This window comes from Hypomesus transpacificus, chromosome 2 (genome assembly GCF_021917145.1).
Source record: "Hypomesus transpacificus isolate Combined female chromosome 2, fHypTra1, whole genome shotgun sequence".
Taxonomy (NCBI): Eukaryota; Metazoa; Chordata; class Actinopteri; order Osmeriformes; family Osmeridae; genus Hypomesus; species Hypomesus transpacificus.
This window is the reverse complement of record NC_061061.1, coordinates 3,742,483-3,759,288: the sequence shown is the minus strand read 5'-3', so window position 1 is coordinate 3,759,288 and position 16,806 is coordinate 3,742,483. Positions and strand designations below refer to the sequence as shown.

The 16,806-nt window shown below is 46.0% G+C and overlaps 2 protein-coding genes across 4 annotated transcripts in view; both read right to left on the bottom strand.

Moving 5' to 3' along the window:
- The window catches only part of zgc:136683 (receptor-type tyrosine-protein phosphatase U), a 45,405-nt gene extending 38,935 nt beyond the window's left edge, over positions 1–6,470 (bottom strand). The window contains exon 1 of the mRNA XM_047041174.1: positions 6,176–6,470. Coding sequence (XP_046897130.1) covers positions 6,176–6,245 — 70 coding nt within the window. The 5' untranslated portion in view covers positions 6,246–6,470. The remainder of the gene's footprint in view (positions 1–6,175) is intronic.
- A 3,438-nt stretch (positions 6,471–9,908) lies between these two features.
- On the bottom strand, positions 9,909–16,359 carry LOC124482761 (glucocorticoid modulatory element-binding protein 1-like). 3 transcript variants are annotated; one of them, XM_047043263.1, is made up of 10 exons: positions 16,089–16,358; positions 14,637–14,776; positions 14,297–14,355; positions 13,923–14,044; positions 13,662–13,765; positions 12,602–12,756; positions 11,764–11,904; positions 11,321–11,458; positions 10,922–11,044; positions 9,909–10,612 (listed from the first exon to the last, which is right to left on the bottom strand). In XM_047043263.1, the coding sequence occupies exons 1-10, from the start codon at positions 16,140–16,142 to the stop codon at positions 9,963–9,965; spliced, it is 1,686 nt and encodes a 561-aa protein (XP_046899219.1). In that variant the 5' UTR covers positions 16,143–16,358; the 3' UTR covers positions 9,909–9,962. The 3 variants fall into 3 exon arrangements, with proteins under 3 accessions (XP_046899219.1, XP_046899234.1, XP_046899226.1); XM_047043270.1 differs by lacking the exon at positions 16,089–16,358 and adding an exon at positions 15,908–16,069 and having other exon boundaries at positions 9,910–10,612; XM_047043278.1 differs by lacking the exon at positions 10,922–11,044 and having other exon boundaries at positions 16,089–16,359.
- Between the last annotated feature and the right edge of the window lie 447 nt (positions 16,360–16,806).

The window sequence follows — 16,806 nt, the reverse complement described above, 5'->3', positions numbered from 1 at the left end:
TGACTCCCCAGGGAGAGAATGGGTTTCACATTTCAGGAGAGCTGTTCTGTACAGCATTCCACGGGCAGACCCACAACATGATAGAACTAGATACCGCAATGCTGACCTGCCCGACCTGGTCTCAACTGACCCATACTCAAGGTCACACCTCAGGGAGTGGTAAACAAGCAGGTCCATTCAGTATTTGTTGATATAGACGGTGAGGAGGAATGGGGGGGGGGGGTGTGCGGGGAAGCTACCTCAGAAGTTTGAAAATCGGCCAACGGGCTAAATATAACCCATGCAGGAGAGTGTGTTTTCTCTAGGTAGGTGTGTGGAGGAGCAGTTGAAGCATCTGTCTTGCGGACCCAATTTCAGCACGGCGTAGCTTCCTCGGGGAGGGGAACAGAGAGAAGCTCTAGCATCTGAGAGTTCCTTCCTGGTTTCGATGGTAATGATGTGTGTGTGTGCGCGCACGCGCGTGTGTGTGTGTGTGTGTTTGGGCCAAGCTCCAGACATCAGTCACCTCAGGCAGTAGAAGCTCGGCCAAACTACCAAACATGAGCAACCGTTTTGATTTCCTCGTTGGTTTCCAGCTTCACAGGGACACACAAGAAAAGTATGCAGTCTAGTTTTCCTGAATAGTCTGCTTCGAACTCCTCAAACTATGACATGACACAGTATAGACCTGTGTGGAGATTGGCTGCTCATGTCTAGACATCTCAAACCTTGTTTCACTTCACGACGTACACATAGAAGCGACCGAGCTCAGTTCATATTCAGAGGGCGTGGAATCAAAAGAAGGGTTCGCAAAGCCCCTGCCGGTCTTGGCGGCCAATTCACACCCCTACATCAAGCTGGTGGGACCCATTGTGAGCGGCACTTTGATGAAATCTAAGTGGAATGGACTTGCCGGAGCCAGAGAATCAATAGCACATTAACACAACCTGGATGGTCGAGCTGAGAGCCTGCCTCCAAGGCTGTGAGAGGAGGAGGGCAGGGGGGGGGGACGGCTGTAAATCTCTGCCAGGGATGGCAGCTCTTGCGGGGGTCTGCAATGAGGCGTGGTGGCCCCGGACAGCCAGTCGCCCTGGGTCTCCAGCGCCTGTCAGCGTCAGGCCGGAATCACCCAGCACCACGGAGGCCTCCAGCGCTATCCCATCATTCCCTTGGTGTCCTCCACGTGGTTTGTCCGCATGCAGAGGCGCTCGCAGACAAAGACGCTTGATTAACACCCACGTCGAGTTGACAAAGCGTGCTGGCGCACCGCACAGTGTGCTAATAGGCTCTGGCGTGCCAGTCATGAGGTCACAAAACCAGAAAAACGGATCAATCATTTATGGAGAGGTATGCAAAAATCAATCAAAGACAGAGAAAAGAAGCGTTACCATAGGAGCAGCACAAATACTGTAGTTAAATGAATAGAAATAGAAAAGCCATCCCTCTAGAATATATTACAAACACGCCTGTGAACTACAGGATGGTGTAGATGACTGATGAAACAAGAATATCGGATGAGAGAAGTTGAATAACAAATATTTCCCCCTTGAGGCAAGACAAACACACTTATGGAAATAAAAAGTGTAGGTTACAGTGAATCTACATTCTCATGCTACACATGCTAATTCTGGGGTGCCTTTGCAGATAACATTTCACGCTCATTTAACTCTTTAGCGACGAGGAAAATTGGTTTTCTGTCTCTCTGCTTACTGGTCCCAACCTCACAGAACGGTCGTGATTCCTGACCTCATGCATGATAGGCTCACAATGGAAGACACCATGGAAGGATAATGGGTGTCACGTTTAATTATCTCCCCCATGACTCCCTGGCCCTCTCTCACAGCGGTTCATTCAGGGTCGCTTTGTAGGCTTGCGGGATCACCCACGGGGCTTTGATACGAGCAGGCACAAGCACAAAGAGAGCTTCTGAGGTGAAGGGTGGAGAGGACATTGGCAGATATGATCCCTGCTCATTCGGACTAGCTCACACAGGGAGGTGTCGGACCCGGCAGCAGCGTCTTTGTCTACCCCCGCAGCATGGAGCTTGTGTTTGACCCGTCGGAAGAAAAAGGCATCTTCCAAGAAACACAAGGTCATCGCCAAGACGAGAACCAGACACACTCTACTGCATGGCAAATATGTTTGAAGAGAGTGGGGAAATAGACATCGCCGAGTTTGTACAACGAGTACACCGTGTACTTAATCTAAATATTTGTTATTCAAATGCTAGGCTATGTTAGGCTGAATACCTGTTGCAGAAAAAGGCAAATAGGTTAAGCTTATTTCAGGCTAAAGGAGCTGGTTATATACACTGTACTCGGGCCAAGAGACGTGCTCACAGCGCTATGAAATACAAATCACGGAACTTGGCGCCTGGTAGGATTCCTCAGATACACACACTCTCACACTCCCTCCCCCCCCCCCCCACACACACACACACATGGATACATTTGATTCTCTCTGGTTTTGTTTGATGAGTAAGCCAGTTGAGGGCTGGCTCTCCTCCACAAGGCAGCACATTAGCATACATCAGGGGGGAGAGGAGACGGGCTGTAGAACGAGGCCCTCCGCTCGTAAGCACCCTGCTTAATCACACGCAGCCTCCGAGTGGAAGGAGGGGGGAGCACAGGAGCAGCTGTGACGAGACCCGGGTACCTACGGAGGCCAAGCGCGCAGTCCATCAGAGGCTAAACGTCCAGTCAATCTGTGGGGGCGAATCACCGAATCGCTCCCTCTCGTGTGTCGTTTCCACGGGGGCCTCTCCATAACGCCGGCCTGGCTCACGCGCCAGGTTTCTTCCCAGCGGGACGTTCTCCAAAAACAACATTTTGAACGCAATGGCTCATTTCTCCTCCGTGATGATTTGCGAGCGCCTCTCAAACCTTTTTCCAGCGACTGATAATTCACTCTCTGACTGCCCTCTCTCAATCACCGGGTTCAAGACTATTACAGCCCACAGGAAGAGACGTAATGGGCTCTCATACGTAATAGCCTTGCTACAAATATTGTCCACAACGTATCATAATACACTCAATCATTTTACTTCGTGGAGAGTGCATTTTTTTTGGCTTCTCTCATCTTTATAGCAGACTGCTTTAGATTAATGAACGGGATTTATGTATGAGTATTACAGTAACTCTGTATTCCTTGATCTCATAGCTTAGGTTGTCTGTCCGGGTTTCTAACTATCTGATCAGCCTGGTTGGCAGGCTACCAGGCTGGCTACGTGGTTGCTTGGCTAACTTGCTGGTTGGCGACCTGGCTAGTTGGCTAACTGGTTGGCCGGCTTGACAATGCAGTGTGGATGTTCCAGTATGCACTGCCAGACTCCACATCTGCTTCTGCCTACGGCGTTGTGGACGATGGTGAATCTGCTCAAGAAAAGTCTCACTTTTCTTCTTCTTACTTCACTGACTTCCCATCACCAGGATTCATATGTCTTCTCATCTCGACATCATTGTAAAAGATGATCTTCTGTCTTACAGTGACTTCAGATGGAACGGAGAAATGAGATATGTGACACAGGACAACGGCCCCCCGATTATGCTGGCGTAGTAGCCAACAGTGCTTGGTAGTGAGGGGACAGATGGTTAGGTGAGGAGAGGATAGGTGAGGTGAGGAAAGAAGAGAAGAGGATAGGATTGGAGAGGAGACGAGAGGTGAGGTGAGGCAAGGAGGGGAATGGCAGGCGAGAAGAGGTGAGGTGAGGGTAAGAGAGGTGAGGAGAGGAGAGGTGAGGTGAGGGTAAGAGAGGTGAGGAGAGGAGAGGTGAGGGTAAGAGAGGTGAGGAGAGGTGAGGTGAGGGTAAGAAAGGTGAGGAGAGGAGAGGTGAGGTGAGGGTAAGAGAGGCGAGGAGAGGAGAGGTGAGAAACCACTCGATCAGGCACTGCATCATTGAAATTGGGATAGAAATACATCCTGAAAACAGTGGTCTTTCATGTCCTTGACCCACTCTGCTGCAGGCGCAAATGGAATTTTTGTTTCACTCATAAACCATGATGGGGTCTGTCCAGTTTGGCAGAGCAGATATTTCATTTCCTCCCCTGGACTTAATGTCCAGGCAACCATGAGTCTAGGCAGCCAGGACTACCCGGAATAAAAAATGGATTTGAAAAAATAATAATAATGGATTTGATTGTATTATGATGGTATTGATCAAAAGCAGAGTCGTTCTGGCCCTTTGAGTGAGGGATAGTTAACCCATGCACATTCCTTAATGCCTTGACTGCTGATCATAAAGACCAAAAGCCTGCACACTGACCAGACAGCGTTGCAGAAAAGCAGATGAATGGAATTCAAGGCCACCTGTCCAACACATCTCTTGACGTCATGTTCCACTAATGATTGTTCCGGCAACCATGAACAAGCGAGAGGGGAGTCTTAAAAGGGTTCCAGTCACCCAGATGAAAACACACAGGGCAACAACACAAATGTAATTGGTTAATGGGAAGATAATGACACAGATGCTGCGGCTGCCACACCTCAGTTAACAAACTAAATAATCAACACAGTGTGATTCTCCAATGACACATTTTCTAGTCAATCTTCAATGTTCCATGTGAGTTCTTTTAATTAACTGCCTGGGATTTGATGATTGCCATGATTGACCCATTCTTCTTGATGATAGGGTTGATTCCCCTCGTGACAATAAGGTACATATCACACCGCGAGATTTGGCAACGTGGATCTGGCATGACACACAGCAACATTTGTCAGGGGCAAGAATACGGTTTGGCTTTCAATTGTACTGATAAGCTAAGTAGTAAGGTGAGAGAGAAAGAGAGAGAGAGAGAGAGAGAGAGAGAGAGAGAGAGAGAGAGAGAGAGAGAGAGAGAGAGAGAGAGAGAGAGAGAAAATCCTGCATCCTGTCTTAGTCACACAAACAGCCTTCTCTCAACTGCACTCTGAGTCCCACTCCATCAAGGCAACAGATGCAAGGACTCTTGCTAGGTACACCTTGAGAGGACTGACTCAAGGTAAGTAGAGGACACTCCTACTAAACAGGGCATGTGCAACTAAGCTCCATATTTTAAAGCCACTAGCAGGGAAGAGGTGAGATGCACTCAGGCTTGATAGAGGAGAGGGGACAATATGGTGTGCTGTGTGTGTGCGTGTGTGTGTGGGGGGGGGGCAACAGTGGGCGAGAATCAAATGGAATGAGTGGGTGAGTAGTTTGTTCACTTGGAACATCCTTATACCACACAAATGTGGTATAGTATGAATCTGGTCGCAAATAAAACCTTTTTATCAATCGACAGCTTTGAAAAATGTAGTGTGTTTATGTAATAAAATAATATGAGAAAATGACCCATGATTTATACATTAACAAAAGCATCAAAGGCATTACTATAAAGAAATGTACCCTCGTGTCTCTATCTCTCTCTTTCCCGGGCTGCCTTTCACGGAGCGTGCCCGAATGATCTCAGGTTTAACTTATTTTGATAGAAACTGCAGTGTCCTTGTTTCTGTCAGTGTTTAATTCTTCTCCGATCTGCTTATGTCTATTAGCCAGAAGGCATTCAAATGGTGCTCTAAACCGTCGCAAAAGCTAATATCCGCATTTACGCACTGCTCAGGGACTTGGCAACACTAAATTCAGAATGTATAAACCCGAATGTTCCATCTTGAATTTAAATAGGCCATTAATGTCAACGTAATACGATATTAATAACAACATATTTTCACAACAAATTAATATAAATGATTCCCTATTATTCTACTTCCAGACGATTATTTGTTCAATAATATGTTCTAACTGAACAAATATGCTTTGTTCAGTGAAATACCTAATAACATCTCCTTAAACGGATTACTCCAATAACCACAACACAAAAACAAATTGGCAACTTAAAGAAGACTAGGGTGGATTCCGTTGTTACGAGAAAAAAACGGGTTTTATTTACCACACACGAATTGTATCTACCCTACCGGTAACACCCGCTTCCATCCAATTTGGACAAAGACACAAAAAGAAACAAAACTTCAAGCAATTTAGAAGATGATCTATTTCTTCTTTATGCGAAAGATGACTCTAGGCTACCGCATAAAGTCATGAACTTGAAATACAGAAGAGAAATACGTCAGTGACAGTATTGCGACACCCAGATTGCAGCAGACTCGGGGCATCGTGGGACTCTCTCCTGGATGCAGAACTTCCCAACTCAGCCATTTAAAAGCGAAAGAAGATTATTTTTACCTGTTGGTCCCTCATTGCCATCGGCGTAGATCTGAACGGCCAGGATCAGTAGAAAAGCACAGGTGTTCATTTTTCTGTTAAAGTCCACTTTGAAAAACCCGCAGAAATCATTTCAGTGACTCCGCATAGGACCGATTTGCAAGTTGTGGACTCGAGACCATCGATTCCACGAATTCTTGCTGAAACGTAGTTGAGACTGAGCGAGACAGGGGCAGCGCGAGTTCTGGTAACTGACGTCAGGATAAACATTGAAAGGGGCAGACAAGAGTTCTTTCCCAGGCATAGGCTACTTTCCCAACCCGACATGACCGTTCAAAAACATGCGACGGACGCCTCCAAGTGGCACTGTCAAGCAACAGATTTGCGCTCAAGGGAGTTTCATCTTTCTATTTGCTGATGGGGTGTTGGCTATTTAAACTGCGTTTTTTTCCCATCCATATTCCTAACAGACATATATCTATCGTTTCTTATACGTGTCACTTTCGCGCCAACTCCTATAACATCTACAAGTAATATCAATGCCCTCACCTCGCCTTGTATTCACCGGCATGATCGTGGGGAGCTCTTCCAGAACAATGAACAAAGCCTGGAGATTAGAAGACAGAGGCATTAACGAGGCGCTCTCAGGTTGACTTGATGTAGGCTAATCTTTTGTGCACACAAGCAACTACCAGGCACCTGAATCGACGTGTAGCTCTGCCATGATAGGGCAGAGGAAATTCAAACATAATACATCCCCAACAAACAATTGTTTTTTCACTTTGTCCATGAGAACAATAATTATTTATTGATTCGCAAATGTAACACCCTTTGACCAAGAGTAAAGCCATCTACCAGACAAAGCTTCCTTACCTTTAAAGGACATGGGCTGCCTGATAGCCCAAAACGTGTTTTTACACAATCTACACAAGGGATATTGTCACTGATGAAAATCTTGCAAATCGTGTCTCTGATAATGCTGCAGATCTTAAAATGTTATATGCTTCGTAGGCTATAACATGGACTCTGGTGCTGACAGGTTTTGCTACAGAGCTGCTGTTTTACCACCTCCCTGACATGTGATTGCCCACAGCAACACCCCATAAAGACATGGCAAGATAATTGATCTGAGTCTGAACTGCGGGACACTGTTACAAATGGAAGGTGTCCTCTTATATTTACAACGACATTACATGAACCCAGTGACTCATAATTCAAATTGAGCATCTTGTAAAAGTGCTGACGATGCTGCAGGCCCCACCCCTAGAATGATACAAGGTAGCTTTGCAACAGTAAAGTCAGCTTCTGTCATCAAGGGCCCATGGCCCCAAAGAGCCCAATTGGATCAAAGCACCATTTGCAGGGGCTGTTTATCATTAATTCTGTTGTCCCGCGTGGACATTAAGGTGCAGGATTGAATTAAACGGGGGGAACAGATGCAGACCCCAACAGAGAAACGTTTCAGGCCTGTGAGGAGAGCTCGCATCCCAGCCTCTAATGGAGTTAGCGGGACGACAGACGATCTACAGGTTACATAACAAATTATTCAATTTGAGTGAAGGAGCTGAAGCATGTTTCACGTTAACGCCTGTAATCATGCCTTTGTGATGCATGGTGGACATTTGGCACCTTTAAAGTTTACCGGTAAAAATTGATTTAGCAACTTAAAACTGGAGGCTAATTTGCCTGAGGTTACATGTGCATAGTGCTGTTAAGATTCAATTCGGGGACAGGTGGTGGCAGGGATGCTAACAGCTGCATGGTGGCAGATAAAACTCTTTGTTATCATTAGCAGTGATCATGGCAGTAGCTTCAGCAGATGCTACGCTCAACCTTCAACAAACAAACACATCTGGATAGGAAAAAGAATATTAGCTGCACTGCAAAGAGCCGTCGTTATATTTAACCTACCTGGTAACGGCAGAATATTTGTATCCATCAAAGCCGTCTCAGACTGCATTTATTTTATTTGCCTTATGAAGAAACTAAGATGTAGGCCTACTTTTCATATTGACCACCCCCACCAACGTTTTTTATTCCCCCATATGCTAACACTGCTCCTGCTTTACTGATACTTGGAGGGGAAGTTTCAATGGTCTGTTGATATTGGTAAGGACATGTCCCTACCACCCGCCCCGAAGTTTATGTCTTTGATCACACCGCACCGGGAGCCTGTGGGCTCCACTGGACTCTGCTGGGCAGTGAAAGGATGTGAGGACAGCACACGCTCGCCAGGAAACCAACAGAACTTTCAGAGAAGCGGCAAACCTCAAAGAGAGGCTTTAATCTTGTTATTGAATGACATTGAAGACCCGCAACCCGTGTTGTATAGTCCTTTAAACCTCAGATCCGTGTCCCTTGACTCCATACACATGGACTGTGGGCCTATCTCCCAGAACTCAAACAGAAACATAATATACCTTGCAGTTTTTTGGAGGGTGTTTATTTAAAAAAATTACAAAACAAACGTGTGCAATCTTGCTCATTGGGCAAGCAGTGTTAAGTTACAATTAAAGGTGCTCCAAAGTTCCAGTACAGAACCTTTTTTCTCAACTGTTGTTCCTCAGTCAAAAGGATAGAAATGTCAAGTGACAAATAGAAAGAAAAGACCTGAACTGCACCATCAGTCTTGGCTTCTCTGTTTTATAAACCAGTGGTCAAAATATATTTTTCAAGAGCATCTCACATGAGACAAGTCACATCGTTGATACAGCATTTAAAATGTTGATATAATAATGAATATAACATTAGTATAAACATGGGATACATGGGGTGCATAGGTGATTGAACATCAGTTCTGTATCTCTGGTATCTTTGCAAGATATATATGCTGACCTGAGTTCCATTATGTTTGCCTTTATCAAATGAAATACAGTGATCACATGTGCAGTCCAATATTCAGCCTGCAAATCCAAGTTTTGTATTTGCGCTGTCCAACCATGAACACTGAAACATGATTTCGACATTTTGAAAAAGAACATAAATAGAAAAGGATGTTGTACAAACACATCGACAAGAATCCATTTTGCACAAACTGGCTACATAGAAAAATATCAAATACTTAACCCACACAAACTGTTACAACAACAGACGTCTTTTTTTCCTTGAATGCTCCAGCGTGGAGCTCACATTTTAAGACAGATGAGCCTTGTAATAGGACATCAGTATGTCTAGGAAAGGATGGATTGACAAGTCGCTCACTCAAAATAGACAGGGACTAGAGCTGTATCCAAAATAAAACAATTAAATATGTGACAGCATACATTTGGAAGCAACTGTTTGCTATTAAGTTCATTTAGGAATTAATGAGAACAAAACTGCAATTATATTTGTAGATGAAACATTTTGTTGACATATGCTGTACACCTTGGATGGGCCTCATGAGTAATTTCCACATAACCCAGTTCGTATCAACATCCTGTAGACATGATCTCTTCCAATTTACCTGTAATAACAGAACTCGGACTGACAAAAAGAAAATACAAAAACAGCCAGCAGGTTTCATTTCAAATCTTACATTAGATAGAACAGCTCTACTGCAATTGTGCAGGCGACACACCGTAGTGAACTGCAAAATGTCTGAATGGCTTTGATCTTCAAGGTTGTAGTAAATCAGTCTGAGAAATATTAATATTATGCAATTACACAGTAGAGAGCAGTTTCAATTTTCCTCTCTACCCTTCTCCCTCTCTACCTCCCCCCTCTCCCTCTCTCCACCCCTCTCCCTTTCTCTCTCCCCCCCTCTCCCTCTCTCCACCCCTCTCCCTCTCTCCACCCCTCTCCCACATATCTCAGTGATTCAGTCCTCTCACTTGACGTCACGTTCTTTCGTTGGCTCTTCCTCAACGAGCACAACCTCCACATCACACGACTTTTCTCTCAACATCTTGTCCTCGGCCCCTCTGTCCTCGGCCCCTCTGTCCTCGGCCCCACTGTCCTCGGCCACACTGTCCTCGGCCCCCCTCTGTTCTTCTCTCCTGAGGTGAGAGTCCTTCTTCCGCGCCACGACAGTTCCCCGGATGCTCTCAGCCTTTATCCAGGACCTGTCCTTATTCGTCCCCCTGTGCTGCTCCTTCTCCTGACTCTCCGGCTGACTGAGGACCCCCACGCCTGACTCTGTGGCTGGGCTGAACAGAGTCCCTTTGAGGCCTGCATGGAAGGTTCCCTCCCTGCCCTGCTGGCTGGCTAGGGAGATGGCGTGGTGGGTAAAGTGCTGAGAGCCAGTGGGGAGCTGGGCAAGGGTGGCTACCGGTAGGCCAGCGACGGAGACAATCTGGCCCGTCGGGGAAGTGGTGATGGGGGATAGGACGGTCTGGATCCTTGTCTGGGTGGTGGATGACGAGGTCCGGTGTAGACGTGGGCGCTTGGAGGATGCAGGCCTGAAGGAGCAACCTGCATGGGGTGGATGAAGTCCATCCTGACCCTGTCTTCTCTGGTCCTCAAACCTGTCTTCCAGCCCTGGGGGTAAGATAGAGAAGATGCAGCTGGGTCCGGGATTTTACCACCATCACATGACTTAAATGGGTTTATAGACCTAACTACAGTGCCCCAAAAATGGCCACACTATACCCCTGCACTATCACAATCAAAGTAAGAGGCTAACAAAAGTAAACACAGTAAGCCTGACAGATGTGGTAGTGAAGCCAGTGCTGAGGGAATGTCTACTTGTGTCTACGTGATTCTATGTCAGCTGACTTGGCAAATACACGTTCCTGGTTCCTGGTATGTTCTTGGATGTCTACCGTCAACCTGTTCCTGTCCTCTCACCGTATAGTGGGCTGTGAGCCAGCTGCTGATTCTCATCTGTCTGGCTACGCCTCTGATCAAGAGCTTTCCTAACTGTGTCCAGCAGACCAAACATCTCACACAGAGAGTTCAGAACCTGGCCATCTGAAAAACCAAAACAGGAAGTACAATGACTGGGTGAAAACGAAAAAAGCCAAGGAAACTACTCAACGTAACATTTAAAACACTTCTATGTACTGACTACATTCATTTGTATGCAGTCCAACATGCATGTGTTTCCCTGAAATAGATGATCTCTAATCGAGTTCTGAAGGTGTTCAATGCGGATATTTATTCAAGGATGAGATTCGAACACATCCGGTGGACGTATAACAGCTGTTTCTCATGGTTTCCCCCGTCATGGCAGTTGGGAGGGCTCACCGGCCTCCAGCAGACTGGCCTCGTCGCTGCGGACCTCCACTCCTCTGAGCGTGGACAACAGCTCTGTGCGAATGCTGGACAGAACATCCCCCATCAGGCCTATATCTGACACGCCCCTCCAGAACCCCAGGGTCTCGTCTAGAGAAGGTCAAAAGTGATATTGTGGTTAGAATCTTTTTGTTAAGATATGTTCTGGGCCTTTTTGCAGCTATATTTAGGTGTAGAACAGTTGAAATGAGACAGGAAAGCAGGAAGAGAGAGAGGGGGGAAGACATGCAGGAAATAGCCTCAGTTGGATTTGAACCCAGGCCCCTGGTTTGGCATTATTTGCCCAGTAAGCTACCGGAACTCCCCCGGAATGTCATTTAGTAGGGAGGTGACAATGAAAACCTTACATCATGATCGAGACAAACACAGAGGAGGAGAAACAAAAACGCACTCACCAGGGAATTCGACTCGCCTTCTCTTGAAATGGCCGTTGGCTTTTGTTGTGTTGTTGGGCGGGCCTCGTCCAGAGCTCCAGTTTACAATAGTACATGGCTTTTCCTCCAGGCTCTCCTCTACCTCCAAGGCCTGTCGATCTCCTGGGCCAACAGGATGCAGCAAAGTCATAACCAAACACACTCCATATCTCATCCAATCCCTCATTTCACTGATTCAATTCAGGTCATAATAATCAGGTCATAATATATTCTGGCTTATCTACAACTGTGACTCAGCATAAAACGTTCTTGGGGGACTATTTCCCATTATCGGGATTGTGTCTGATTTCCCGCTTCTATAAGAGCACTACCAAGTTCTCTTTCGGTTTTCTTATCTCTATATTTCACATATTCACTGTGCACTCATTGAACTGTGAAAAAATAGCTGCCACATCAAAATCAGCTCTGTTCAGAAAAAGGACAATCGTTCTATTACTTTAAGTTTCTAGATTTCCAAAATGTCCAAAATCCTATTTCTACCATGGATATACTATTTTATTACTAGAGGTTATCTCTGTTCTGCCATTTCTCCCGAAGCTATCCCATCAGCTTGATACAAGTAACAGCCTTAGCAAGTAGAGGATACTTAAGTAGGTCTACTTATACAAGACTTAGTTATTAAGTATCCAAGAGCAGGCCTACAGATCTGGGATCAGCTCTAAGCCACTCTTAATCTCATTCAAAATAACACAACTGGTCCCTGGCCAGCATTCCTGCTCTGCACAATAAGTAACTCTATGCTGGTATGTCACCTGACTCCTGAGAGGGGTCAAGGTCAGGGTCAGGGGGTGAGGCTCACCGGGCAGAGGCGAGGGGGTAGGGGCGATCTGCAGGGCTGACCCAGGGGGGATTCGTGTGTTGTTGACCAGCAGGTCGAACTTGGTGCTGCGACAGGTGTTGGTGCAAACGATCTCATGCTGGTAGAAATCTATCTGGCCGGAGTCCATCATTTTCCTGTGGGACACACAGTAGCAGTGGAGATGGAGAATCATAAAAGGAGTGTTGTGTGGGTAGACTCAGGTGGAGTCAGGTGGCTGAGTGGTTAGGGAATTGGGCTAGTAATCTGAAGGTTGCTAGTTCGACGTGCTAGTTCCACTCCCAGCTGTGCCAAATGACGTTGTGTCCTTGGGCAAGGCACTTCACCCTACTTGCCTCGGGGAGAATGTCCCTGTACTTACTGTAAGTCACTCTGGATAAGAGCGTCTGCTAAATGACTAAATGTAATGTAATGTAGACTGACCACAGCAGAACTGTGAGCACGGTGCAGGTAGCTCCTGTGTGCGCTGTGTGTTTGCCGTTTGAGATAAAAGCCTCTGCTAAATGAATAAATGTAAATAGATTCAAAACACAGTAGGCTGCTGCCATAATGTGCATCGCAAAAATTCCCCTTCAGTCAGAGAGCCTGTTAGATCAGCAAACTGTTTTTCGAAAGGCCACTGATATGACATAGCCTACAGACAAACAGAGAGGAACTGGCGGGTGGGAGGCAGACAAGTGGAAACTTGTAGCTCAAGGTGAGAGACGTGTCACTCGGCAGCATGACAGGGTGCGATGATATTCCACCGCCGCAAGCACGCTGACAACCCTTGAATGACTGCTTTCAAACTCCACTGGAAAGCCGTACCCCACTGACACAGTGACCGTGCAGCAGTCACAGCAATCAAAGCCCAAGGTACATACTGGTGATTTTCGAATCTATTTTTCTCCTTGCGTCAGATTTTTTTTTTTTTTTGACGTGGCCGTTAAACGTTTCTGTGTGTACATTGTCACCACTTCTTCATGTGACGTTTTGTTGGTAAAACCCAAAACCTTACAGATGGTAGAAGGGTGCCAAGGGAAGGTTCCAGAACGGGGCCTACCTGAGCATCACCCCTCCGAGACGGATGGCTCGCTTCCAGTCCTTCAGCGTGGCTTTCCCTGCCAGGTGAACAAACTGCTTGGGGCTGATCAGCTGGTCGTTGAACTGCAGAAGGGAACAAAACGAGATTGAGGATTCCCGAATTGTTTTGATGTCATCCATCTGAAAATCTTGAGGGGGTTGGACAGGCTCCGACGTGGCTACTCTGCTGCAACACAGTGAAGCTACTTGTGAACGTCCGTTGTTGATTGACTGGAATTACCTTCACACATCTGACGTTGATCCCGGGGCAAACAAACTTCTTGAACAGGAGGACGCCCCTGCTGTCTCCGCAGGTGATGGGATATCCGTACTCCACCTCCTCCCCATCGGTGCCACTCTCCTCTGATGGGGGAGAGGATGGTAAATACAGACCGCTCCTTGACTCTGACCACTGGAACACTGTTACAACTCTGCACTTCTGATCCTTGATCTTCTGCTGGACTTTCTAAGTGCACCACATGTTCTTGCTTTAGATAAAAGCATCTGCTCAATGAATACAATGTTGGCACACATAGTAAACATCATATATTACAAAACAAACACAATAGGTTTCATAAATGTAGGTCATTTGCTCAGAGGCCTGTGAAGTCTTACCATGGTGAGTCTCTATCGCCAAAACAGTAGTGCGTGTTTCAGCATTGTCTTCTTTTGCCCTGCAGGGGGCGACAATGTCATGCCCTTTACATAACATTTCTCCTGTAGAATATGCTCCAAACTAAACACTTTAAATCAAATACAACACTGTTGTAGTTTCTCCTTGCTTCATATTTTAATATCTACTTTGTTTCTTGGGTAACTGTTTCAGATACTTTTACATTATGACAGACACAAAGAGTTTTCTATCTAAAGATAACTCAAATGTTTACGTTTTAAGGTTAGAACTCCCCCCCCTCCCCCCTCCCCATACCCAGGACCCAGTCTGTGAACCTCTTACCCCTGTAGGATGGGTTGCAGGTGCAGGATGACCCTCCTCCGGTGACTGTCACTGGCCACCCCCTCCTCCTCCTCCTCTTCCTTCACCCTCACCACACCCCCCGGGGTCACCGTGACCTCAGTACCCGCCATCACTGCTCCCTGGAGGCCCGGAGGGGAAAGCGGCACGCACGTTACCATCGGCGCCCAGCTCACTCACACGGATGTGCATCACGGCTTACACAGGTCAATGTCAGCTGGCCCTCATAGTGGGTCCTAACATGCACAGGCACGGATGATAAATCCATCCTCCTTGTTGAACGTGCGTTGTTATGACCGTTAACAATGTGTTTCTCTCAATAATCCAAAAGAGCATCCAATCATACACACATTCTGAATGAGCTGAAGTGACATCATTTACACAAGCAACAGACTTGACAACCAGTCATGAATTATCAGTGGCCACACCAGTAATTCTAGGTTCAGCAACAGTAATAATTGATGGTCTTGCATAACAAGGTTTCTCCAAATTGATCAAATTGTGTTGTACGCATTGTTTTGCCCACACTGTTGCATAGAGGCTGTTGCAACAGTGATGCATTAAACACAAATCAACAGTCAGGCCTTGTAACTTCTCCAAACCTTCTCCAGAGATGCAGCCTGTAGGCCTATCTTAATATCCATATTAAGATCAAGCCTATCAGAGTAACTCCATAAGAGTTAGGGTAAGGGTTGCATTGTACAATCGGCTACTGTTTTGTACTGTATGGTACAAGAACACAAGAACTGTAAGTGCACACTGCAATCATACTCTATCAGCCATTCTTCTATTATCATTCACACATGGCTGTTTTCAGAGAGTAGCACAGGGCGTAACATAACATCGTCCATCCAGAAGTCCTATTCAAAGGTCAATCCGTCGAAAAGGATTTGTATCTAGCTGTTGTAACAGGTGAAAGGGGATGACTGAGGAGAAAGGTGGGTTACTGGGACAACTACTCCAAAGCATGCAACCAGTTATATATCTGATTAAACAGATTCAGTTACTTCGACTCTCATACAATATACATGTTCATTATCCAGAACAGAACCTAATTTAATTTAACCTATATGAATGAAGTTACAAAGTAAAATAGTCCCACGTAGCCTTTGTAAATACTTGAGATAATGAATCGTTAAGCTTGAGAATGGATGATGTGGTAGACAAACACGTCCATTTGAGCCAAGCAAGAAGCCCTACAGAGCACGAACTCCAGGCATTTGCGTGCCTCTCTCTCTCCCTCCTTTTCTCACCTATACTGACGCCTGTTGGTGCGAGCGCACGCACACCACCACCAACATAACAGCGCGACGGCGCACGCAACCCATGCCAAGGGAAGCGACAGAAAACATCAACAAATCTCCACACTTCAGCTTGACATCAACGCAAAACCACAATGCACCATTTAAACTCATTATTCGGCGTTTTACTTACGGTTTTACTGGAGAGAATAACGCATCCTTCGCTTGTGGAGAGCTTCCAGAGCATGCGCCGTACTGCTTCCTTACACTTCCTGCAATGAAGGCAGCATTTGCCTGAGAAGCATCTGTCCCGCTGTCACGAGAAGCGGTTTGTTCGCACGCGATGTGTAAATCGGTCAAACTGCTCTTATGTGAGAGCGCACGGCTTGTTTGACTGCCAGTGCAGTACATTCTACAACAGATATAGAAAAATGCTCGGCCTCAAGCACATTGCAATGGTCTAAAATCAATACACGGAGAATGGACCCCGTTCTTTTAATGGGGTGCATAACGTTGAGGGGTACTTGTGTGTTTTAGTATTTACCACAATATGCTTTTATTTGGTTTTACATACAAACATATTTGACCTGACCAGTCGTTATTAAACAGACTACAGCACCACGCATTCAACGCTTGGTTATTACTGTGTTGCACATATTTTTACCAGGAGGTGGCGGTCTTCTAAAGTTATTATAGGCCAGGGTTGCCTATTCGTGCAAAGACAAATGAGGCGCTAAGAAACGTAGGACAGTCAAGTTAAACTACTCTGAGGAATCATGTCTAGGCATTTAGCCTGAGTCCCAAAATGTAGGCAGGTATTATTTATGTTTTCTATTGTTAAGAGAATCACCAACAACAGGTCCAGTGTTCTCGGTCCTTAGTGAAACTTGAAAATCGATTACGACTGATCT